Here is a 26,361-nt window from a genome sequence, read left to right on the forward strand (position 1 = left end):
GTGGTGATCCATACAATGTAATACGATTAACAATGAAAGTAAGGATACTTTCAACTCAGTGGATGAACCTAAAAAGCATTATGTTAAGTGAAAGAAGCCAGACACAAAAGGCCACAGACTGTGAGTCCATGAGTCCAAAGGTAGGGGACTGAGGACAAAGGGGCAGAAGGAGGCTTTCTAGGATGATGAAAATATTATAAATCTTGAAATGGTGGTGATCACATGACTGCGTATGTGTGTCAAACTCATAGAACGACACACCTAAAAAGGGGAGAATTTCACTGGCTGTAAATTACACCTTAGTAAATGCGATGGGGGGAGGCACTGGACTAACAGCAGTATGAAGTGTCAAGGGCAATAGAGGGGAAACCCCAAATCTGAGACAATGTAAACAGGAGAAACAGCGGCAAGCAAACCTAACCAGCACTTGATACAAATGTCATGTTTTAAACCAGCTGCATCTGTAAATATGTTAACTGTTGAAAATGTACTGAATGGCAGAGATTGTCCTGGGACATATCAACATCCGAAAAGGAAGGTGGTCCCAAAGGTCCTTGAACATCTCACTGCAGTATTTCCATGAAGCTGCCTCCCCCAGGGGATTTCCCTAGGAGAAAAATTTACAGCAGGGATAAAATTAACAATGTGGGATGGAGAGGAAACGGTTTCTTTTGCAAATCCCTTTGCTTGAAATTCTAGGAAATTATGTTTTAGCAGTTCAAGACCTATTACAAAATCACTGATTTATGGGTTTAGAGCTAGGTTATTGGGAGACTTTTCCTCTAAAGATAGATTCGTTATTTTTATAAATAAACAAACAAAATAAACACTCCTAGAGTGAGTCGTGGCCACTGGGGTTTGTATGCCTGCAAATCTGGGCAGTGCGTGTTTCTGCCCTGTTCTCGGGCGGCGAGTCTCCTGCTCTGGACGGGCTGGATTTCTCAAGGATGGTCACAAAGGTCGTGCTCACCATCTTCCGTGTCCCTGTCACGACCCCTCACAAACTCTCCCCACTCCCTGTGCAAATACTGACCTCCTTTGATTCACCACCACAAAGCCAACCGGCCACACTGGGTCCCTATAGTCTGGTTCCCTGATAATGATGGACACAAAGCTGTCCCTGTTGACCCTGAGCTTTCGGTTGTCTGCTGAGAGTGGGTCAGCAATTCAGGATGGGGCTGTTGCTTACACTTCCTTTCCACCCTCTTCATGTCTCCCTCAATGCTAGGTACCAGGTCTTCATGTAATAAATACCCCTTTATTGACTTGTATAAGAAATCATCATTTTTTTATAGTTGATAAATTTGGTGGGACTGAATGTTCCATAAGGGCTAATGTTTAGGCTGGAATGACGGTGTCATCCTCCCAGGCAGTTGAACGAACAAGCCTTTCAATGAAATGCCTACTACGTCCAGGGCCCTGGAGCTTCCTCCTGGTACACGGGCGTTTTAATGTCCTGTGTCTGTGGATTCCACAAACCCAGCCCCTCCTTATAAACAGGAAATTCCCTAAAAGAGGAAGGAGTCTGGCCCAAGCTTCTACCTGATTCCTCCTCCCCAGCCCAGGGCTCCACCGACTGTTGTTTGTCCAGAGAGAACGTGTGTCCAGCAGGCTGGGGCTCCCCCGGCTTGTCTGGCAGAGAGAGACCATGACCTTGTGAGGCGGCTCCACCCCTTCTGGAGCCGCCATGGAATCAGGCCGGGGTGGTGCTGTTGGTCAAACAATGTGCAGCATCCAGGCCTGAGTGGGGCTGGGGACCGTGGGGCCTGACCTAGGAGGTCCCCACGGCAGGGACAGCACTCCCTCTGAGCCCGTGCCCAGCAAAAAATGGAGTAAGCTTTGCTTTTGTCTGTTTTGGTTTTATTCTTTTCCCTAAAAGTCACTCAGGCAATGTGTGGATAAGGATACACAGCCTTCCTGGGGTACAGGGGGAAGTGAGGGGACAAACGCTAACCACTTAGCAACTCAGGCCAGGAATCCAGAGACAGAGAAGAGTCAAATGGAACAGCATCCCTATCTCAGCATCATTTTCCTTCAGAACTTACACACCTGTTTTCTGGAACGTGCTGGCGTCCACCCGCACTTGGGGCAAAGCCAGCGCTCCGCTCAGATTTCTAAGGACAGGGTCCTGCACCCCCCAGAACACAGTGTATGTCCATCAGCATCCCAACACAAGACACCAGCACATTCACCGAAACAACACTCACTCCAGGATGGAAGCCAGTGATCTGCCTGGATTCCTAAGACAATATATTTCTCCGGTCAGAGCCGAGAGCAGAGATTTCAAACACACCCATTTCCCGAGAGGACCAAGTGACACAACCTTCCCTCTCTTTGCGGCAGGCGGGTCAGCGACAGCCGCGTGAGGGTCCCCTAGGCTGCTCCGCCTTTTCTTATCTGGTGTTTATGGTCCCCGGGCTGCTGTCTTGTTCATTGACCAGCATTTCCATTTGCTCTGTGGATGACAGGCCACCAGGCCATCTCACAATCCCCAGGAAGAGTGAGATGGACCTAAACCTCAGTAGTGACCACAGGGAGGGTGTGGAAGGAGGGAACAGACATCAGAACCTCTCAGAGGTAAGGAGGAGTCTCTGTCTGGGTAAGTCAGTGGGTATAGGAGAGAGTCTGGTGTGTGGGGGGGTGTCCTGCCTGACCACAGCTTCCCAAGCTCCCCCAGCACTGAGGGTTGGGATAAACTGAGGCAACAGGATTGCCCCTGGTATGTAATCAGACCTTCACAACGTCCGCAGAGGTTAGCAACAAGAAGAGGCACAGGCTCTACAATCAGGAAGACCTAACTGTCATTTAGTCCTGTGTAAAGAAGTCACTTAACCCTCTGAATGTTCACTGTTAGCTACTTCCAGTATTTTGTATATGTTTAGAGAGCTTTGTGTGGCTGTGAGCTTGTAGAAATAGATCAGGGCATAAGAAGAGCCAGGAGGGGGCTTCCCTGGTGGCGCAGTGGTTGAGAGTCCACCTGCCGATGCAGGGGACACGGGTTCGTGCCCCGGTCCGGGAAGATCCCACATGCCACGGAGCAGTTGGGCCCGTGAGCCATGGCCGCTGAGCCTGCGCGTCTGGAGCCTGTGCTCCGCAACGGGAGAGGCCACAACAGTAAGAGGCCCACGTACCGCACAAAAAAAAAAAAAAAAAAAAAAAGAAGAGCCAGGAGGAACTGTTTCCACTTTGTTCATTGTGGATGACAGGTTTCCAAGGATTCTGATGGGAAACCCAAACAGTTCCTATGAAATATGCCTCATACAAACTGTTGCTTTATCCAAGCGAGGATGTCTCAGTCCCTAGCTAAGGTGTTTGACTGGCTGGGCTGCGGGAAAGACATTTTATAGCAGCTAAAGCTACATTAAGAGCTAATTTCAGACTCTCGCGATGCAGAGCAAATGAGAAATCTGAACCAAGGTCTGAGAGTATCTGTTAGCACGATTCTCCAAAACATTCCTTTCTGTAGACTCAACATCCAAATTTTTTCTCCCTATCAAACAGCGTGAATTTCCTATTATTCATCGTGCTGTCTGCACCAAGACTTGAAAGCTTTCAGTGATCTATTACACAGTTCATTTGCTCGTGTCATTAATGAAATCTAAAACGTTCCGGCCGGTACCTTGCATTTTGTATAGAACAAGGTGCCAAGGTTACCACCTGGGGAATTCCAGGTTTCAGTTCATAAATTCTCTGTAGGACCTGATCTTTACCACTCATTCAGTCAAAGACTGTTTATATTTAAGTCCTAGGGACCTGACTTAGTGAAGATGGAGATTACAAGTCAGAAAATCTTTTCTTCCAGAAATATTTTGAAGGAAAAAGGATGAAGGATTACATCTTTTTTTTCTAGAAGAAAAATAGATCTGTTCACCAAATACTTATTAAATGATGTCATTGTGCTTAAATAAAAAAAGTTTCCTTTCCAAGTTGGAAGTCAAAGTCCTAGGTAAAACTCTCAACAGACTAAGAAATGGAAATCACCTACTTTTATTATACACACACATAATACACATACTCTCATACACATAGACCATACACACATGTATGCATACATTAATCTATAGCTTTTACTCTGAGTTTCGAGTATACCCAAGATATATTGGCAGATCAAAGAAAACAGCAAATTTGATCAACTGCATGAGTAAAGTTTAATGAAACCGATTATATGATATCACATGGATGTAAAAGCCTCAGATGTAAGATCTAACTTTTCTTTCGATTGTGTGGGAGTTATAGACACTTGTTATGGACTGAATGTTTGTGTCCTCTCAAAATTCAGCTGCTGAAATCCTAACCCCCCTAATCCTAATACCCCAGATCCTAATACTGTGACAGTATTAAAAGATGAGGGCCTTGGGGAGGTGATTAGGTCATGAGGGTGGAGCCCCCATGAATGGGATTAGTGCCCTTATAAAAGGGACCCCACAGAGCTCTCCTGCATTCTTTCTGCCAGATGAGGACACAGTGACCATATGGTGTCTGTGAACCAGGAAGCAATCCCTCACCAGACACTGAATCTGCCAGAGCCTTGATCTTGGACTCCCAGTCTCCAGAACTATGAGGAATAAACGTCTGTTGTTTAGCCCCCCAGTATGTGGTGTGCTGTTATTGTAGCTTGAAAGGACTAAGACAGTATTTAATACATTTTTAGCAAGAATGAATGAGACCTCCATCTACTGTCCTATAATGAAATATGGCCATTTCCTGACAACAGGTTTAAATAGAATCTAAGTCAGAATCCTGGTCATCCTACAGGTGTGTGCTGGCAGCCAGAACTTTATTTGGACTAAAGATAAAACCATGCAGTTGGTCTTACTCATAACACAGCAGCTTTCTCTACTGGTGCCTAAGGGGACACCTAGTCACCACGTCCCTGCAAATTTTGATCCCGAATAGTCACATCCCACTAGACTAGGCTGTGGATGTGAAGATGATCCATGAGTGGCAGGGTACCAAGCCTTGGTTTCCAGTTCCACTCGTTGGTACGGAGCTGATAACCACTTCAGAGCGTTGGAAAGTTTAACAGAGATGATGCCTACACAACACTGTCTACTGAGCCTTTTTGAATATTCTTCCTGTCATTATTGATATAATAATTCTCACCAAATGGTGGCAAAACAAATTCAGTAGTAATAAATTCCCATCTCACTGAACTTATTAGGTGTACATTCAGACCTGGATGTTGACAAATTCCAGTTTAAAATTCCCATTTCCAGTTCTTCTGCTTAACTTCTCTGTGTCTCGCATAACCATGTGCAAAAGGAGGGAGAGGGTATCTCTGGGTCTCAGAAGCTCCATGACCCAGACACGAATGTGTGATTCTGGGACCTAAGTTTAACTCTTGCTGCCCACCTGCTTCTGGGTAATTGAGGGATGGGAATGAACATTTATTTGCCGATTTTACAATTTGAGAAAGAAACACAACGATGTCTTCATCTAAACAAGGCTTTTAAAGTGGGGTTCAGGGACTGTGTTGTACTTTTGAATCCCCTGAACCCGCATGTAAAGTTTTTTTCTTTATGTGCGTATGTGCATTTTTCTGGAAAGCTAGTCTATTACTTTCATCAGACTTTCTAAGGATCTGAGACATGACACTAACCCTTCTCCCCCCCCAAAAAATTGTCAGCCAAGGATTTCTAAAGAATCATAATTGTGGATTAAAGTAATAATATTATGGATAATAATAGTGCTATTTTGGGCTTTCATAGAATAAATCAATGCCAAAGAGAAAATCGGAATCCAAGCTTTTTAGTTTAGTATCAGTTAAGATGGTTTAGTACTGGTTTCTTAGTTCAGAAGGCAAACCCAGGGTGGAGGTTTATTTGGGAAGCCCTTCTGGTAAGTACAAGAGGTTGTGACCAGTGAGGGATGGAGAAGAGAGACACCCAGACAGGTGTCCTGTCTACAGGTCGCTGCCATAAGGGGCTCCTGGAAGCTTTTGCAGAAGGCTATGCAATGCCCTTGGGTTGTCCCCAAGACTGAGCAGGGAGGCGGCAGCCCTTGCCCATGACTGCTCACTGACGCTTCTGGGCCTTTCACCTCAGGCCCCTCCAGCACTGCCTGTGCTGGAGCGAATTTCTAAGGGGCAGGAGGAAGCCGCCGGGTGAGAAGCAGAGAGCTGCAGGCACTAGCTGGGGAGACAGCAGCTGTGGGGTGGGCTCAGCCACCTGGACGAGACCCGTTTCATAGTCCATCTTCTCCCACGCACCAAGTCCAAGTATTCACCAAGCTGTGATTTCAGACTGTATTTCCTGAAACACACTTGGTTCACACCCTCTCTCATATTCAACGTCACTGTCTCATTCAGACACTCGTAATCGCCCTCTGAACTCCTGCCATTGCTTTCTACAGGGTCTTCTGGCTCATCCTCTGGTCTGTGTCGCTGCCCACAGGACGTTTCTAGAAGCACATCCAACATCTTCTCCAGGCGTTACATCCTTCAAAGGCTCCCCAGCACTACCAGGTAAGAGCTACGCTTCTGGTCTTGTCCGCAAAGTGCTTCCCGATGCGTTTTCACTGTCCTCAGTTTAATTTCCACGCTCATTTGTGCCTCATGCTCCACCTCTGACAGACGTACTCCAACGAAGCCATCCTCCAAAACCCTGCCTGGCAGCCCCTGAGGTCAAGCTTCCACAAACAGCTCTCCCCTCCCCCAACTAGGTAGCCAGGCTTCATCTCAGTCCTACCCCCCGCATACACAATGACCCACCCTTGCTCTCCCCCACTTCTGTGCATCTATCATTATATGGTATCTGGTACATAGTAGATGCTCAAAAAACACCCTCAAATGATTGCACTAAATGGAAGCATGAACTCACCATATCATCTTTAACGTTTACATGTTGGTATTTTCTATCAGACCAAGACCATGTCTCCCCATTCCCCTGCCCCCAGCCCCCAGCATAGTTATAATAATGCAGGCGCAGCAAACATGTGTGGACCCAAAGCATCATCAGTGCTGGCATGGCAGGTTGTAGATGAATGGGAAGCAGAGTCACATAAACCTAAGTTCTCATCAAGCCTCTGACACTCACTAGCTGTGTGATCTTGAATAAAATACTTAACCACTCTGGTTTTCCTTCACTCATTTGTAAAATGGGGATGGTACACACATATATTATATGACTTCTTCCAACTAGACCCTCTCCTTTCCTGTAACAAGACTGTATATCCTGGCCATTCCCGTGTGACTGCAGGGCACCCCTGCAGGAAGAACCTGCTTCTCTGGCCATGACCTTGGAGTTGGCCACGTGACCTTCTCAGGCACTTGAAAGTAGCAGAAGTGGCCTGTGTCCCACCTGGGCACAGGCTCTAAAAGCCACGGTGGCTGTAGCAGTTTCTCCCCGGTCGCAAGCAAGGCATCCACCTAATGAAGGCCCCGGTTCAGCCTGGATCCCAAAAAGAAGAAGGCGCTTGGAGAAGATCCACCGTCGATCCAGCTTTTGCAGCTGATGTTCAATATGAACAAGAAATAAACCTCTGGTCTCCTAAGTCACTGAGATACAAGGCTGTTAGCCAGAATAAGCCAGCAGAATCCAACTCTAGAAATGCTGTGAGAATTCCATAAACCAGACGAGCACTTAACAGAGAGCGAGGCCAGCGTATGAGAGGTTTGAACGAATCTAAGTGCCTTCCCATCACGTGTGCATCTAGCCCAGGCGTGGGCACAAAGCAGAGGTTTGAAAATGTTCAAGTAAATGAATAAATAAATAAGTTGGGCTTAATTTTAAACACCAAAGCACAGAAATATCCTTTACTTCCCGTCATTTTCTGAATATAGATTATTTTGACAAAAATTTTGTAACATAATTTCCAAATAGCCTGCTAAAGTTTCTAGAAATATTTATATACAGTCTGAAAGAATTAAATAATTTAGAAGTTCATCTTGTGGGAAGCTAGCACAACAACAGGGTAAATCTTTTAATCACAAGACATGCATTGTGTGCATTTATATGCAAAAGTACTGCTATTTTAAAAGCTGCAAGTATGACAACACACAACTACAACCCAACTAGGACCTCCCTGGTTTAACTCGGTAGAGCACAAGATTACAGTAATGGTATGATTTGAATTTAATGTTTTTTCCTTTCTATGTGCTTCTCAGAGAAGTAATATATAGAAATGCTTGTCTTGCTTTAAATTAATAGGTATTCATATTACCCACTTTATCATACAGACTTAGGAACTTAAAAATTTCAGAAAAATAGGGCTTCCCTGGTGGCTCAGTGGTTGAGAGTCTGCCTACCGATGCAGGGGACACGGGTTCGTGCCCCGGTCCGGGAAGATCCCACATGCCGCGGAGCGGCTGGGCCCGTGAGCCATGGCCGCTGAGCCTGCGCGTCCGGAGCCTGAGCTCCGCAACGGGAGAGGCCACAACAGTGAGAGGCCCGCGTACCAAAAAAAAAAAAAAAAAAAAATTCAGAAAAATATAGCAGAAACTATAGAAATTAATATCTTTGTTTCTATCACAATTGATTTCACTTAACCTCATTTGATTTCACTTAATCTCATTTCATGGATGTGAGTTTTCAAATAGAAAAGCATATCACAAAACCATCCTTGGAGTCTACCTTTCCATTATTCCTCAATATTTCACATAATATTACCTAAAGAAACAGCATTAATTTCAATTACACAGTGAATGAATTATACATAAAGCTGGAGGATAAAAACGAATTTAAAAATTGGCCTTAAATTTCTCAAGTAATTAATTCATGCTCCAAAAGAAAAGGCCAATAGAAATTAAAATGCATCAAGAAGGGCAGAATCCCTGAAAGTAGGGGTGAGGCCAACGGAGAAATGACACACTAATATTTATTTAAAAGGCCATTTGTTTATCAAACATTTATTAAATGCCTATTATTTGACAATCCCTGGGCTGGCACTAGAGGTTATAAAATAGTAAGACACACATCCTGCCCTCAGAAGCAAGGGTCTAGAATAAGACATATAAGACACACAAGATCATGAACACACCTGGTGGCTTCGTTACAGGAGGTGACAGGAGGCAGGGAGGGAGCCTGAGGGCGGTGGCTGAGCCGGTGGGGAAGGTCCGGGAGGAGGTGGAGGTAGAGTACCGGTAGCTGCTGTGTCCTGAAGGGACCACAGACACAAAAGGGGGAAAACCAACGAAACAGGTGCAGAGACACCTGCTAAGCCTCCCTGCTTCTGCTGCCACAGAATCAGGTCCTCAAGTGTGTCTCCCTTTATCCGATCTTTCACTTTGCTCACCTGGGTGGGTCAGGTGCAAGATGCCTCAGTGAACAAGACGGATACGGCCCCGATTGCATGGAGCCCTTGACCCTAGTACTGGGATCCCATCATGGTGTCCAACTCAGGGCAGGAGACTCGGCAGTCAGAGGATAGAGACTCGGAAGGTCAGGGAATTAAGTAACTGTTCACAGGGACACACACTCAAAGCCCCTCTGCTCTGAGGCCTGAGCCAGCTCGACCTGCAGGCTGCCCCGTCCTCCTACAAGCTGCGATGTACTGATAAGAAGATGCTGGGGCCCTGGTTTCCTGCCTTCTGCCCACGTGCTTCCCCATCAAGGGCTCTGTCAACTCTTCACCAAACGTCTGATCAGTCAGTATGTGTCAGGCATATCAAGACAGACCCATCCTTCCTGCCCCAGAGTGGGAGAAACACAGGGGAACAGCTGCAGTAATAATTTACCCAGTACCATCAAGGAGGCACGTGAAAAGTGTTACAAGAAGAGGTGAGAGGAAGCCATCAGGCCAGGTTTCACAAAAGCAATGATGTCTAAAACTTGATGGAGGCGGGGAGCTCCCCATGGAATAGACAGTGGGGTAGGGGAGCCAACAACAGACAGGCAGTGGGAGGCTGCCCTCCGTGCACCACCAAGACACAGCCACGCCTCTTGAACCATCTCTACACCAGGGAAAAAATCCTAGGGATAATTGTGTTTCATAAGAGCAGGCTGCCTTCAGGGAGATCTATATTTTATTTTATTTTATTTATTTAATTTATTTTTGAGATCTATATTTTAAAATAGTCTTTGAAGGGGCAAGATATTTCATTCCACTATCCAAGCAGAGCATCAAATAAAATCATGTACAAAGGGTGAATACTAATGTAACCTGAGGTGCTGTGCTGATTATAGAGATTTATTAAGAATAACTACCTTGCTTTTTAAGTAAATAGGGGTGAGAAAGCAGTAGAAGATGGTTACTTTGAAAGAGGCATCGATAAGATTTCCCTGAGAGCAGGAACCTTATTTCTGTTGGCGGGTTACTGTGCACAAGCCCACTAACAAGCTGAAATATTTTTTCTCCAGTGAAAAGTGTAGCTTAAGAAAGAGAAGACCCCGTGCAGACCTCGCTCACAGCTTCCTGTGAGGACACTAGCGCTTTCTGGTGGCTCCACTTCCTGTCCCCTCCCGCACACACAGCAGAGGGATATGCTCCTGGCCCCTAAATCAGCACAGTGACTTGCTTTGGGCCATGAACTGTGACTTGTGGTGACAGATGCAACTTCCAGGTGGAAACACTTAAAATCCAGTGCGCAATTCCCCAAATTCTGCTTCCATGCTTAAGCAAACTCAGAAACACCATGTCAAGACAGAGGTGTCACAGACTGAAGCCAAACAGCGACACACCTTGCACAGGCAACCTCCCCACGAAGTTGTCTGCCTCCTCATCAGATTCTGCACAAACGAGAAAGAAGCATTTGTTGTAAGAAGCCACGGGGAACCTGGGGACACTGGGACACTCCCTGGCTGATACACTTGCTTAGAACTTGCAAGAGTATCAGTGCAGGGACAGGGCCAGGCCTACCTGCATCACCATTACCTCGATGAGTGAGTGACTTATGCTTTGGAAATATTTATAATCAAAAGTTTAGAAAATCTGCAGGGAAAGGTGAGCTTTCTGAATGAAATAAAAAATGTTAGGCACAGATATTTTTCTCCATAATGAGAAAAAAAACAAAACAACTGAGTCTCCTTTTGTTATGCAGACAGCAATATCTACGACCAGGAGTGGAAAGGGGTCTTGGGAGTGGCACCAAAGTTGTAGGAACCTATATCTTATACCCTAACCCGAGGCCTAACCCTAACCCTAACCCTAACCCAAGTTACAGGAGCCTATATCCTTCCTATGTCACGAGCACTCCTCTGATGAAATCGAAAAATAAACTCCTGATATCGCCCACAGAGAGCAATTGTTTGCAAGGTGAACATAACACATTATCATGAATTCAGCCATATAAACTGTGACAATGTGTATTTATTCTGAGACAGTGTATATAACGGCATGGTTTCTGGGAAGGAAAGGGCTGCACGCTGTCTCATCGTGTTACAGGCAGGCTCAATCCCTAGATCTTCCCTTGGATTACAAAATGTACAGCAGAGGACACCTTTGCTTTCTTTTTCTTGGAGAAAGCTTTGAGGTTTAGCTGACTCAGTCACTTTGTTTTTACATGTGACCACTTTAAAATATTCAGCTAGCCAACAGACTGATGGGCAAACTTCAAAGGACATAGTGCTGAAAGGATCAATGTCTCTTACAATGGCTCTAAAGAAGCAGATAGCTTCATTGAGGATATAATTGGAATTCCCTTTAAGAGAAAGACGAGGATAAACTTGAGAAGAAATCAAGCAAGGCCATATTTAATAGCACGGCTTGACATGGTCTTTGCAACTGTAAATGCACAACAACCCCATAGATCAATATCTGCTCTGTATTTTAAGACACTCGATGCAATGCAGAGACGGCTCCCCTGCCCATTAATGAGGCAACACTGGACAACATGGGAAAACACAGGATGACATTTTAAGATAACGTCTAAAACCAGGGATGATCTCTAAACTAGGACTGCCGTTCAAAACTACAGCATATCCTTAATAATATTTTTATTTGTACATCTATTTGGAAGCATACCCATTTTAGAGAGGCATTATAATATGGAAATTTTACTGTCTGGCTTTCTTCAAAATGTTCATTAAGTGAGAACAGCCGATAAGACTTGAGACTAAAGATTACGTCCCCAGAGCTACAGGGATAAGAAAAATAAAACAACACAAAGCCAAAGAAGGCTATAATTCAAGCATTCAGTGTGGTTGGGTGTAGAAAGCCAGGCAGACCTTCGCTTAAATGCAGGTCAATACGCCCACGTGGCTATGACTCTCTGGGTAGCTACTCGATTTTCTTCCGGTTTCCTTCCCTGTCAGATGGGGCCCACAGTCTACAGTGTGGGTCACAAAGGACGGCTAGTAGCCAATCCGGCCAGCTTCCTGTTTTTGTAAATAAAGTTTTATCGGAACACATCCATGCTCATTGTCTGTGGCTGCCTTCTGCTACAACAGAAGAACCTGAAATGTGGCCTATCCACCCTGCAGAGTAAAAGTTTGCCAATCCCTCGTCTGTGGGATTGTTGTATGGACTGGAAATGATTGGCGCACGGCAGTTGTTTTCATTAAATCGTTATTCAAGTAAGCAAAAGGTTAAGATCATGCAAACTAGGAAGAATATGTTCCAATTGCCAAATTCTGCAGATCGATGAATCCTTAACCATCTTGGAAGAAGCTCTTGCCCTGAGTGCTTCACTCAGGAGACAGCAAAGAATCTCAGCCTGCACTTTGCTCTACAGAAAAATGACTCAGGATAAATGCAGATTAAAAGGACACTGAGGGCTTCCCTGGTGGCGCAGTGGTTGAGGGTCCGCCTGCCGATGCAGGGGACGCGGGTTCGTGCCCCGGTCCGGGAGGATCCCACATGCCGTGGAGCGGCTGGGCCCGTGGGCCATGGCTGCTGGGCCTGCGCGTCCGGAGCCTGTGCTCCGCAACGGGAGAGGCCACAACAGTGAGAGGCCCGCGTACCGCAAAAAAAAAAAAGGACACTGAGATACCATTTCTCACCTAACAGATTGGCCAAAAAATCTCAAGTTTGACAGCATGTTCTGTTGGCGAGGCTCTGGGGAAACAACTGCTCTCATCCACTGCTGGCGGGGGGTGCAAACTGCCGAAATTTTAAGGAGAGAAATTTGGCAATGTTTAGCAAAATTCCATAAAAACTTATTCTTTGATTGTACTTGGCAACCTATCCCTCGGATATCTGGCAAAAATACAAGTGTGCACAAGGTTATTCATTTCAAGGTATTCTGGTAAGAGCCAAAGGCTGGGAGCCGCCTCCGTGTCCACCCTTGGGATAAATGGCTGACTCCAGGTCCAGAATACTGGGTGGGCTTGATAACTCCAGCTATGCTAGAAGGACGGAAACGATAAAGGACCAGGTGGCCTGCATCAAAGGACAAGAAGTCAACACGAAGTTGCCCCCAATGGCAGAAAGGGAGTGATTTGAGTTTACATGAAACAGAGGGTAGAATGACAAGGTAAACAATGCCACAAACAGACACATCCAGACAAGACAGCGGTTCTACAAGACAGCTGAGCTGGTTTCCTCGGAAGCCAGGAAAGTGAAGAGAAACCCAACGAAGATGGGAGGGAATCGGGGGACGCGATCCCAACACAGAGGCTTGAGATGTGACAACAGAACAGAATGTGTGGTGACCACGGTAACTGGCCTTATGGTGGTGACCATTTCGTGATGTATAAAAATATCAAATCATTATGTTGTACACCTGAAACTAATATATTGTATGTTAATTATAACTCAGTCAAAAAAAGTTTTTTTAACTTTTTAAAACTAAAAATTTAAAATGGAATGTGTGGGCTTTAGAAGCATGCTGATTCAAACCAATATCTGTAAGATGACATTTTTGAGATGATCAGGAAATGTAAACATTGACTGGGTATTAAATGGTGCTAAGGACTTACTGGTATTTGTATTTGGTACCACTGCGGCATCATGATTCTGAAAGAAAACATCCATTTTTTCAGAGACGTATACTGACTTAAGCAGGGACGAACTGACATGATACCTGAGATTTTCTTTGCAATATTTTAGCCCCCTCCCCCCTAAAAATGGACAAAGCAAGTATGGCAAAGTGTCCTTGAAGCTGGGCAACAGATAACTGATGTTCAATTTGCTCTTCTCTCCTCTTTGGTTATCGTTGACATTTTCCGGAACACAAAAGAAGAATCAAGAGAAAGATGCTTTGGGGAAAGGTTTCACACACGGTGAGGCCGCACATGATAGTCCAGCTTTTAAGTTGATCCATGAGATCTGCCCATCCCAAGCCAACCTCCTCCGATAACCTCAAGGACTACCTGTGGGAGCTCACTGGGAGATCAACAGTGACAGTGCTGACAGGAGGTAAGTGTACGGAGAGAAATAAATAAACCTTTGAGTCAATTAAAAATGGTACCAGAAATGCTATCACAGTCAGCCTGGTGATGAGCTAGCTGTACTCACTCGCTACTGGAGAAATGATGCATTCTAAGGTATTTTATTACCCCTTTTATATGCTCTAAGCACTCTGTCAGCTTGATCAATACACATAAAAACACATTTTCAATACGATGAAAAGAACTAGTCAAAAGCTACCTGTAGAGTAAAAAAAAAAAAAAAATCACTTTTCTCTCTTTCAATAGCTGTATCGACATTGCAAGTTCACTATGAGATGCTAAATGCCCTTTATGCTGCCATTAGGCCTATATTGACCCTACCTACCTCCACATTTTCTGATGTTATAATGAGTATGCTTTTTCTCTTCTGGTGTAGAAATGCTTTTAGCGAAGAGTGACACGATCTCAGCCTTCCACTTTGAGCTAATAAGATTGGACAATTTTAATTATTGCAAAGATATCAATATAAATATAAATTTCTCTGTACTAAACCTGTAGAACTAAATATAACACATGACATCAGAAAGTTTACTCTCTTTTCTGTGATGCTCTAATTCTACAATTTACCTTTCACACTATTTCACAGTTGAAGAAGCATTTTCACATAAATTGCTCCATTTAGTCTACATTTTCACTCTGTGTGCAGGCAAAAATGTCATAAAGCAAAGGTCTACTTTACAAGGAAATTGAGGCTCAAAAACGATGACTTACTCAAGGGCACAGTCACCGAAGTAATGGTGGCAAGACCACCAATTTATAGTCAATGAGCTGCTTGGAATAAAATAGGCCATGAGTAACCAAGCCCTGCTTACCTTTCAAAGCCGATCTGTCGGAACGTCTTTTCCCAGGTTGAGCCTGTAACAGAAGGAAGAGATGCTATTAAATGCACAACAAGGATTCAGTTTTGCCCTGATTTTGCACAGCCTGGTGGAGATTTGCTTGTACATCTAAGCAGAATGACTGTCTTTCCTCAAAGGCATCCCTCCCTGCCTCCCCAAATGGCCTTTCAGAGACCAGCCCAGGTGAGTGCATACCACCACCACCCCCGCCCCCAGTAACAGAGCAGACCAATAAATCATTCTCTAAAAGTCTACATGTGTCCCAAGCAGAAAAATGTGTAACACTCTCCTGTCAAAAGTAATGAAATAGTAGCACATTGTAAGCTGCACTTTCCAAAATTCAACTTTGAACTTCACGTGGCATTTGGAAAGCTGGAGGGCACTTTGACATTCCAGTCCACTAGACACCATGGCTTTACCTCCTCAATGCTGAAGCACAGGATTTACATGTATTTTTTAAGCTGAACATTTTAATTGGAAGTCTCCTGAGTGTGAAAACGCTGTTTCCAGTGACACAATTTGACGAACAGTGTATCCAAGTCCACAGAAGAACAGCTAGGTATAAAAATGATTTTCTACAATTTTTTCATGAAATAATTCTTCCCTACATTATAAGCATAACAATTTTCTGAGTACTTAATGTAAAGAAAAGTGCTCGTTTTTATCAAAGACCATGTCAATAAGAAGCCTGCATTCGCGAGAGGTAAGGGTTCTGCTAACCCACACCTCGACATTTTCCCGATGCTCAGCCAGTGGCAACAATATCTTGATTTCAGTAACTGTTCAAGTGGACACCACTGCCCGCCCACCCCACCCCCCCAGCCCTAAATCCATGAGCTGTGTTATGCACTAGTTGCGTTAATAATCACAGCAGATAATCACTACCTTTCTGTACAGTTTAGTCTTGCAAACAGGAAGTGGTGAATTCAGCACTGGGTCTCCAGAGGCAGTTAAAAGCCACCCTGCTTCTGTTCCTCAAGTCACAGTAAGCCAGGATGGCACTTATGTCTCTTTCTTGAGAACTCTGCCTCCAGTGCTTTATTCTCGGGCGGACAATCAGTGCCTCCTAGGCATTAGACAGACTTTCTGGAAAGACAGGAGATTATACAAAGTAGTTTCCTGGGCCCTCTCTGAGGACTAAGCTAGTCCCAAGGGAGCATGAATGTGGTGATTTCACTAAGGGACTTGGGTTCATACTACTCGGTTATGATGGAGCGCTTTAAATAATTGCTATAAATAATGCAGAACTAAATTTGGGATCAGAAGTACACACACATGCGTACACACATAAATTTAAAGCAGATCAGGTTGATCTCCTCGGACGAAGTTACTCTTGCCCAGTTGAATTCCAATAGGCTTTGCTAAGTAGGAGGAAAAGACCTGGAATTTTAGTTAAGCAGCCCAGGAATTTCTGAGGGCCCCTGAACCAGGGGAGTGGGCCCCATATGACTGTCATCTGTCCTGTGAGTCACGTGCAAAACAATGGAGAATCCCCATCTCAGGAATTCTTAAACGACAGTAATCCTGCCCCTGAATACTAGCAATTAAGACACTGCCCAAGAATATATAACCTGAATCAGAAACCACGCTGAACTCCGGGACCGCTGGCAACAGTCTGGCCCAAAGTCAGAGGTGGGAGACATTAAGAGCCTCACGCCAAGTGAGAAGCAGACAGTCTGTGCTCGGACCCAGTGGGGAGGGTGGGGGTAGGGAGGCATTTAGATGCTACTTTTCTTGACTTCTCTTGCTTTCATTGAGAAACAAAGCACCTTTTAACTTTTTCCACATTTCCATTTTTTCCCCCAGATCTTCTCAGTGCATTCTAAAATTGATTTTTTAAATAGACGCCATTTATTATCAAGGTAAAATAAAGATGAATGATTTTGCTAGACTGCACATTCAGGCTCTTAAAACACGGAACTTTAATTAAGAAATAGGTTCCATTTTCATATATCTGAGAAAAATAAACTTATTCCAAAAGGACAGAACAAGGTAAAAGTTTTGGGGTCAGTACTCCTTAAAATAAATATTATTAACCCATCCAACCAAGCACAGTGGAGATGGGGGAGCACACCTTCCTTCCTGTCACTAGAAGTCAATTTAATTAGTAATTTGAGCATCTTACATACCATAGGTGCTCATCATCGTTTGCTGGTGAGCCTCTACTAAACATCTTAATACATTAGGTATGAGACTGAATATATTAAAATATGGTTTCTGTCCTCGAATACCACATACTCTAGAGGTTTGGGTTTTTGTGTCTTTTGTGAGCACTTAGTCATGGGGAAAGGAGAAACACAATAAATGGAACCGACATATCCAGATCCTTTGGCACCAGGAATATTTTTGACAGCCCATTATTCAGTTGCTGGGGAATTCTTTTACAGCCATTCACCATGTTTTACATGGTAAAGTAATATGATTCTCCCGTGCCAGAGCAGTCCAACACAGAGAGAAAAGCAGAGAAAACAAAGTTGCTGGCAGACTTCCTTGATTCAACGCTTTTTAAATGAGATTTATAATATGAAGTCTAGAACATGTTACAGTCTGCAGGTGAAAGCAAAGGACAGCAACAATGAAAAGAAGGGAAATGTATAGCATAGAGAAATGGATATAATTCACTAGAGGGGTTGTTCCTTTCCAATGTTAGATGAAGTAGTTAGAAATCATGCATTGCATTCTTCACTTTTAAAAATTAGTTACCAAAGGGCGAAGGTGAGGGGAGGGATAAATTAGAAGTTTGGGATTAACATATACACACTACTATATATACAATAGATAATCAACAAGGTCCTACTGTATAGCACCAGGAACTCTACTCAGTATTCTGTAATAACCTATATGGGAAAAGAATCTGAAAAAGAATGGATATATGTATATGTATAACTGAATCACTTTGCTGTACACCTGAGACTAACACAACATTGTAAATCAACTATACGCCAATATAAAATAAATTTAAATCTAAAATAATTAAATAAAAGAAGAATTTCCCTTGATAGCATTGGCATCTCAGTGACAGAGCTGACATCTGGAGCAGAGGGAGGGTAACCGAGTCCAAAAGCTGGAAACAAAACCTGGGCTAAATATCACTCAGTCTGCAGGGCAAGTTCCACTGTCTCATCCATGTGTGTCTCAGGTGACAAAATATCCCTTAACATCCTTCAGCACCAACACTCCCAAGTGGGAAGTGCCGTGCCCAGAAGCAGGGCATCTACTCCTGGAATGAATCTAATCCATTGACAGCTACTCCTTTACAAGGTGAACCAGGCTCTGTGCACCCATCCTCCCTCTCCTCCCTCTTCCATCCCATGTTCCTGCTGGCCTCAGCAGCTTCCAAGTTCCTGTCTTTCCGCAACAGAAAGCAGTTTTGGAGTTCTCCTTTCTTTGGGAACTACTTTGCCCCGGCCAATAAGCTGCTTCTGCGGGCCCCAAGGCATCCTACCTCCCACCCTGGCCATGGGGGCAGGGGATCTGGACATCCCTGCAGCACCTGTCTCCTGGTCACAGGTGACCATATGTGCATGTGATGGGCTAGGTCAGGCCAAAGTGGAACCTTCCCCAGGCAGGTAAGAAGCTCTTTTCCTCACCTGTCGGAGAACCAAGGTCATGTGAGCCCAGCCCTGACAATGTTCCCAATATGATGGCCACAGGGAGAACGCTGTGTAAGAGGAAAAAAGGGGTCCTGAGCAGAGGGAAGCCAGGAAAGAGGAGAGGGGGCTGCTGTTGGCATCCCAGGGTCTGTTCCCAGCAGTTCTTGGTGTCCCCACCTTCCTGCCACTCCTGTTACAAGAGAGGAAAATCTGTGTTGTTTCCTCCAGTGCTAAGTCTAGTTTCAAGTCTGACATTTGTATCTCGAAGAGCACCACATATGAACAAGAAAAATAAGATTTTAACAACACCTTGAGCATCAAAATTTTAGGTGGGAATTAAAATATTTTTAAGAAATTCCAGCCTTTCAAAACCATATTTTAAATTAAGAGAATGGACATTCTCCCCCAAATTAACATAGCAATAGAAACATGTAAGCCAAGACAAGGAAGGAACCTAAGTGTCCATCCACAGGTGAATGTATAAAGAACACGTGAGATAGACAGACAGGTAGATAGATACACAATGTAATATATATGTGTATATATATACAATGTAATACTACTCGGCCATAAAAAAAACCAAAATAATGCCATTTGCAGCAACATGGATGGACCTAGAGATTATCATACTAAGTGAAGTAAATCAGAAAGAAAAGACAAATACAATATATCACTTATATGTGGAATTGAAAAAAATGATACAAATGAATTTATTTACACAACAAATAGCTCCAAAGACACAGAAAACAAACTTATGGTTACCGGGGGGAAGAGGGGCAGGCAAGGGATAAATTGGGAGATTGGGATTGACATATACGCACTACTATATATAGAATAGATAATCAGCAATGTTCTGCTGTATAGCACAGGGAACTATATTCAATATCTTGTAATAACCTATAATGGCAAAGAATCTGAAAAAGAATGCATACATATATATATATGTATGTATAACTGAATCACTTTGCTGTGCACCTGAAACTAACACAACATTGTAAATCAACTATAATTCAATTAAACAAACCGGGTTACACTCACCCCCTTAACAGGTGCCCACTTATACATATCAGCTAATTTAATCCATGAGGTCAGTACTATTATTATCCCTCTTTCGGGTGATAAGCTGAGGGGTGGGGGATTCGGGACTGCAGACCCAGCGCTTTAACTCCCTCCCTCACTGCCCTGTCCTGCATGGGGGTCCTGTCCTTGTCTCTCCTTCCTTCTTCCTTTTCCTCCTTCCTATCATTTGTCTCTTGCCCCGATCTGGTTATAATATAGATTCAAAATATTTCATTTTTAGCTCCACAAAGTTTTGTGCGTCTGGTTATTAACTTAAGAAGCACGAAGTGCCTAGAGCAGACGTGCTGTGTCATCAAACCCCTCCTCTGGAACCCGTGAGCTTCTACCGCGGTAATTTTGTGAAACACTCAGTATGCCCAGCAGGAGCTCAGTCTGTACAAATACACGTAGATATGTACCTGGTACATGATGGAGCAGGGCTGATTATTTTTTATTTCACCTAATTTTTCTGTAGTCGCGGTTTAAAACCACAGGGCTTTGACTGTTACTTGAAACCAGCCAACTGAGTTCTCTCAGCCCGGCTCTGGTCGTCTGTATTTTTTTACACAAATTACTCTGGGGTCTTTATAACACCAAGGGGTTTTCCACAGCTCCCATTCAGTTTGTAATTTCATTTTTTCATAAATGTTAGTGAACATGCAAAAATCTCTACCTTGGTGTTGTAAATTGGTTACTCACTTTGTTATGTTTCTTCATTGATTACTTTTATCAATAATTTTAAAATCAACTTATTGCTCAATTTCTAATACAAAAATGCAACTACAAGTTTCATAATGCATTTGGAAAACTGGTGGTCCAATGAGGCACAGATTTTTCTCCTAATTGAACAGGTTTACACCAAGTGTGTCCCAGACATTGACAGTCAGTTGAATTTGGACCTGCACCTCTGCTTTTTCCAAAATAATTAGCGGAAAAGGACTAATAACACATGGGAGTGGCAGATTTTTGCCAGCATATTCCTATAAAAGTGGCAGCATTTTCATATATCATAGGGGCTTCCAGGCAGCTGAACTTGGGACCTGGCACAGAAATTGGTGATGAAACAGTCAAATACCAGAAAATGTTACCACTTAGGAGCTTTCTGGTAGAAGCTTCATCGACATTATTTTTAACTGTTTAAAGGAAAAGATTTTCCTACCCAATCAAAGAGTCAAGATTTTACCACACATTGAATGTAGGACAGAATGTGAAATTCTAAGAGGAAAATAGATTCTTCTCAATTGACTAGTAGTGATATTTCACTTTGCAAATGTTAAGATGCTCTTGTGTTGAATTGCACCTGAACTCCATCAAACCCCAGGAATGGCTGCTCTAATGGGTGATGTGTATCCAAGCAATGCAGTTCTCCCAGACAAGGAGCAATTTCAGCATTTTGGGTGAAATGGTGAGATCTGCAAAATTCTCTGAGTCCTAATTCCCAGGTGACATTTATCATTAGTGAGTTAAAAGTAACTGTAAAAGATAAGGATAAGGAAAAAAATCTTTACCATCCCTTAATTAATACTTTTTATATTAAAAGACCTATACAGGTATATTTTTTAAAGCATCATTTTCACCTCTACCTAACACTCTTGTTTTGTAATGTCCATCATCCCCGGCTCTGATCATCAGTATCCAGATGACATGGCTTTAATCACGTAATAATATATAACGTAACTCTTTCTGTGCCAATAAATATGGACCTCTAATCATTTTAATGCACATAGAGTATTACATAATTTAATAAAACGCAAGTTCCTTATCAATTGCCGGTGCTATACAAATTATATCTACATTTTTGCTATTACATATAGCAATATTTTGAACACCTTTTACATATATCTTTGAACACTTATTTAGTTATTACTTTAAGATAAATTCCTCAAAGTAGAACTATTGTATTGTGATACATCACATGCAAAATTTTGATTAATACTATAAAAATTTTTATCCTCAAATTTTATTCAAATACATATACTTGATCGAATTCAATTTTATGAATCTTTTTATCTTTTATAAGACATTTTATTTGAACTTATATTTTCATAATTAAGAATGAAATTAAACAAATGTTCTTAGGTTTGTATGCAATTTTAGTATTTTCTTTTCTGAATTGTCTGTTCATGTTCATTGCCCATTTGTCTGTTAGATGTTTGTCTTTGTCCTATTGATTTGTTAGAACACTTTATATATTAGGGCTAATAATCTCAAATGTGGCATATCTGCAGCAAATACATTTGCCCTTTTCATTAAAAATTTCATAATTAAATTTCAAAAATTAATCATGTATTTCCCTGAATAGAACTGATGAATGTTTACATTATTAATTGATTTCTATCATTTTAGCTTTTCAGTTTTTTAATTTACATATTTGTCTTCCCAATAGGTGAGAACAAATATTAAATTGTTTCTTTGATCTTCATGAATCCTTTAATATCCATATATCTGAACTCTAGGAGGTCTTAGATGAGCACAGTGCATATTTTGTGCTATTATCTGAGTTGACTAGTCAGTCTGAAAAATACCCACGACCAGTATTCACTCTTTGTAGAGACTAGGACAAGCCTCTCCACAAATCTTCAAGCCTGTTCACAACTATGCAACACTCTCTTCTATGAGTGGAGGATGCAACAACATCCTAAAAGACTTTGAAAACTTACTTTCAAATTACTCTAAAATGAAATGTAAATCCTAAATAATTAACCCCCTCATCAAATAATGGATTTCTAAACATAATTATTGGCTATAACATCTCTGGTTGAAGATTAGATCTGATTGGCAGTCAGTGATGCTTCTCCCACCAACTTCCCACTATAATAGCTACGGACACACTGGAAGAGAGAAACACACACACACAGAATAAATCTATTTTCCAGAATCTCAGAGAAACTTTCACACGTAGGTTAGTTAACTGAATTGAATAGTGAAACTCAACTTGTAAGGTTCTATGCGTATGTCTCCCATGGAAACCAAAGCAGCCTTAAAGGAGATAAAAGTATGTTTTGTTCTTTCCCCAGTGTATTAGCCCCAGTTCAGAAACACAAAGTCCATACAAACCAGAAAGTGGGCAACTGCACCTTCTCTGCCAAGGATGCCTCTTTCTTTTGCTCCCAACATCATCACCATCATCGTCAATATCATCATCATCACCACCACCATCATCACCACCATCACCATCACCATCATCATCACCATCACTATCATCACCATCACTATCACTATCATCACCATCATCATCACCATCACTATCATCACCATCATCATCACCATCATTATCATCACCATCATCATCACCATCATCACCATCATCACCATCACCATCACCAGCATCATCATCACCATCATCATCATCATCCCCACCTTCCCCTGCCCTCCTGCCTTCAATACCTTTCCACCCCCAGTCCAAGAGTTTGTGTGTGTATTTATGTTTGCCTAAGCATGCATATATTTGTGTTTGTGTTTGGACGTGTGTGGGGTAGGATGGTTGTGTGCGGAGAGTGATGGGCAGGGAAGAAGGGAACCACCCCTCCATGGTCCACTGTCTTTTGGGGACACATAGTCCTCATCAGTTATAGGAAAAATTATAGGAATAGCTGGGGTCTGAAAATCCCTGGCAACTACCCATCCTGAGTGCTAGAAATGGACTAAATACACAATAATTAGAAAATGTTTATATACACTGTTTATACACAGTGGAATAGTATGTGACACTAAAATTAGATTTTTTATAAAAAGAAATGAGCTAACTGAGATTCCATCCTGCTCATTCTTATATGATCTTCATGATACGGTTGGATATAGAAATTTAATGAGGTAAAGACCTATAGGAAAATCACTGAATAACTGGGAAATCACCAGAAAGTGTTAAAATCGGCAGTCTGCAGTCCACCTAGGGCAGTGCTCAGCTTTGAGGATACAGGTGGGCAGTGTCTGACAGCTCACAAATGGTCCCTTAGATGGGGGCCTGATTTTAGCAGGAGACCAAGTCAGAGGCTGTCCCTGATGAGGGTGTTATGTCACCACTTCTTCATAAGCTAATGTGTAACGCACGTGTTCTTATTTTCTAGGCCTCAAATATAAAATTTTACATTTCAGAGTCGATGAGACACAACTTTTATCCTTTCTTAAGCTAGCTTGTGATTTCACATACTTCGACTAGATGACACCACTGGTGCTAATCTTCCTCTATTTCAGGGTGTCAGTTTTCTCTGAAAACCAAAAATGAAGCACCCCAAATTTCAGCAGGACAGATGGCAAGAACTCAGCTTTTGCAGCAAAATTAACTTTGGCCCTGACCCATGACAACCCCATGACTTGTCATGCCCAGCTATGATGTCATGATGTGTGATGTCACGATGGCCAGCTCCAGGTCTGCAGCTTAGTTGAGGCATCTCTGAAATGAGGATTGAAGCCGTCTTCACACAAATACAACGAGGACGTGTATTCAGAGCATCTGCACAGTGTCCGGCACAAACTAGGTGGTATATACTGGTAGCCGCTACTGATATTAGGCCCCCAACCAGCTTCTCAACCAGTGCTTTACATGAACAAGGCAGCACCTAGGAGCTGAGAGCATCAACTGTGCAGAATACCACAGCCGATTTCCCCTCTCCATCCCTCGTCCCTACACGCTCACACTCACACACTCAGACACATGCACACACTACAAGGTCCAGGAATAAACTTTAGCATCTCTTCTCTTTTTAATTTGGAGCATCATTATATCTTGTGCTTTGTTTCAGTTAATCCATCTTGCATTATATGTTTTTCCGTTTAGTGTATATTTGCCAAAACCCTCCTAAAATTATCTTAGGGGAAGGGCATAGATGCATATTTAGGTTAAACCCATAACTAATTTCATTTAAACTAAGTCCTTCAGAAAGAGCTTCACAAGCTTATAAAAGTATTCAGATTGCGGTTTATGAGGTTGTCCCTTAAAAATACACACGAGAACGTGAATCGCACGTCGGGGACCCTGTCATTTCTGCAGAAGCTGAAAGAGCAGCGTCCTCACGCAGAGGACGTGCGCGCGCGCACACACACACACACATACACAAAGGGAGGGCAGCAACGATGAAACTCAAGGTTGGCCAACAAGATGTCTTAACAAACAACCATCTTTTCTCCAAGAAAAATGTAGTTACATTATGTTGAGAGAAGGAGGAAGAAAACCGATTTGGTTTTCTCACTGGCCATTATCTCTAGCACTTGGGCCAGTATTTCGGTGGAGGAGGCCCTGTCTCCTGGGATGAGGGTGTCACTTTGGTGCTCCTTCGGGCATCTATCATGGCATTGCGGTTCCTTACCCGGGCTGTGGCTTCCTTTACACTAACTACAAATTCCCATCGCCAGAGGTGTGTGCCTTGTTTTTCCTGAGGTTTTATTGGAAACAACCAAATCCCTGTGCAGTCTGACAGCAAAGCCCTCACCCACACCCTGCTTCTGAGGAAGAACAAATAAAAATGTCATTGCTGAGTTCGCTGTGCAGCCTCGGGCACAGGGACCGCAGGCCTGCATCCGTCCCCGGGTCACACACAGTGGAGAAGGCAGGCCACACACTTCCTGGACGTCTCATCTGAGCATCCTCCGTTGGCTTCCAGGACCGGGTCACGTTTCCCAGTATTGTTATCGGATTCACCTTCAACCCTCTCAGAAGTCAGGATTTTCTTTTCTCTTCTTTACTTTTTTGGACCGAGACTCTTTGAAGCTTGGGTTCTTGGCCCCAAAAAGCATCTGTGGGGGACTTTTCTCTCCAAACAGAATCCTGAATTTGGTCAGACGGGGAGACTTATGGGGGAGTTTCCAGGCCACAGACGGTGGGAGGGGGTGGTCCCCTCGCTCCCCCCAGGCCATGGAGAGAGGCTGATGTAACAGTTCTGGGACAGCCAAGCCTTTTCTCCAGAATCATGCTTTTTACTGATAAATACTGTGAACATTACAGGCACATACAAGAATATCTGACTAATCTTCTGGCACAGAGCAGAATCCCTGAGCTTGAAATTTGAAGCAGTTGAAAAGCCATCAATATGCTTTTAAAGATGCAGCAAATACCAGACTTAAAAAGTCGCTCTGTATAGAGTATTTTCAAATGTGAAGTATTTACTGGCACCTGACATGAAGGGTAAAGCTTTCTTGGACACACGACAGAATTCCCCTCCCGCTGTGCTTTTCCAGGAGTCCAGACGGACGCTGTATGTTGCAGACGGAAGCCTTCCTGGGTGCTGATAACTCTAGCAGACAGGCTTCTTTCACTTTATGGTGTCTTCTCTCTGCTTTAGGTCTAATTGTAGATACAAAAACTACAATTTAGGGGAATAAAATGTTTCTGACAAGGGCAAGCGACCAATTCCCCTGAAGAACTTAGACGTGGATTAATGTATTATATTTAGTCTGGGGGAGTCAGACATTCAGAAGCCCCTCCTTATTCACAATGCCCTACCTTCCCTCGGAGGCTCGGTCCCTAAAGCAGCCCCTGAGAGGTGACCTCCCTCGGGAGGGAGTGGGGCTCTAACACAGATGGTTAGGCAAGGGAACAGGATCCCCCCAGGCCTTGGGCTTTGAGACAAACATCAGTGTTTCCATTGGACAGAAAGGGAGAGGAGGACT

At 43.3% G+C, this 26,361-nt stretch overlaps 1 protein-coding gene across 4 annotated transcripts in view; it reads right to left on the reverse strand.

Annotated features, from left to right (window-relative positions):
* PIEZO2 (piezo type mechanosensitive ion channel component 2) overlaps positions 1–26,361 on the reverse strand; it is a gene marked incomplete at its 5' end in the record, with an annotated part of 335,237 nt that overhangs the window by 158,907 nt on the left and 149,969 nt on the right. For all 4 annotated transcript variants that reach the window (XM_082853234.1, XM_082853232.1, XM_082853233.1 and 1 more), the window contains one exon: positions 15,077–15,119. In XM_082853234.1, the coding sequence (XP_082709360.1) occupies positions 15,077–15,119 (43 nt within the window). The remainder of the gene's footprint in view (positions 1–15,076; positions 15,120–26,361) is intronic.

This window comes from Leucopleurus acutus (assembly GCF_964270905.1).
Source record: "Leucopleurus acutus genome assembly, chromosome: 13".
NCBI classification, from domain to species: Eukaryota; Metazoa; Chordata; class Mammalia; order Artiodactyla; family Delphinidae; genus Leucopleurus; species Leucopleurus acutus.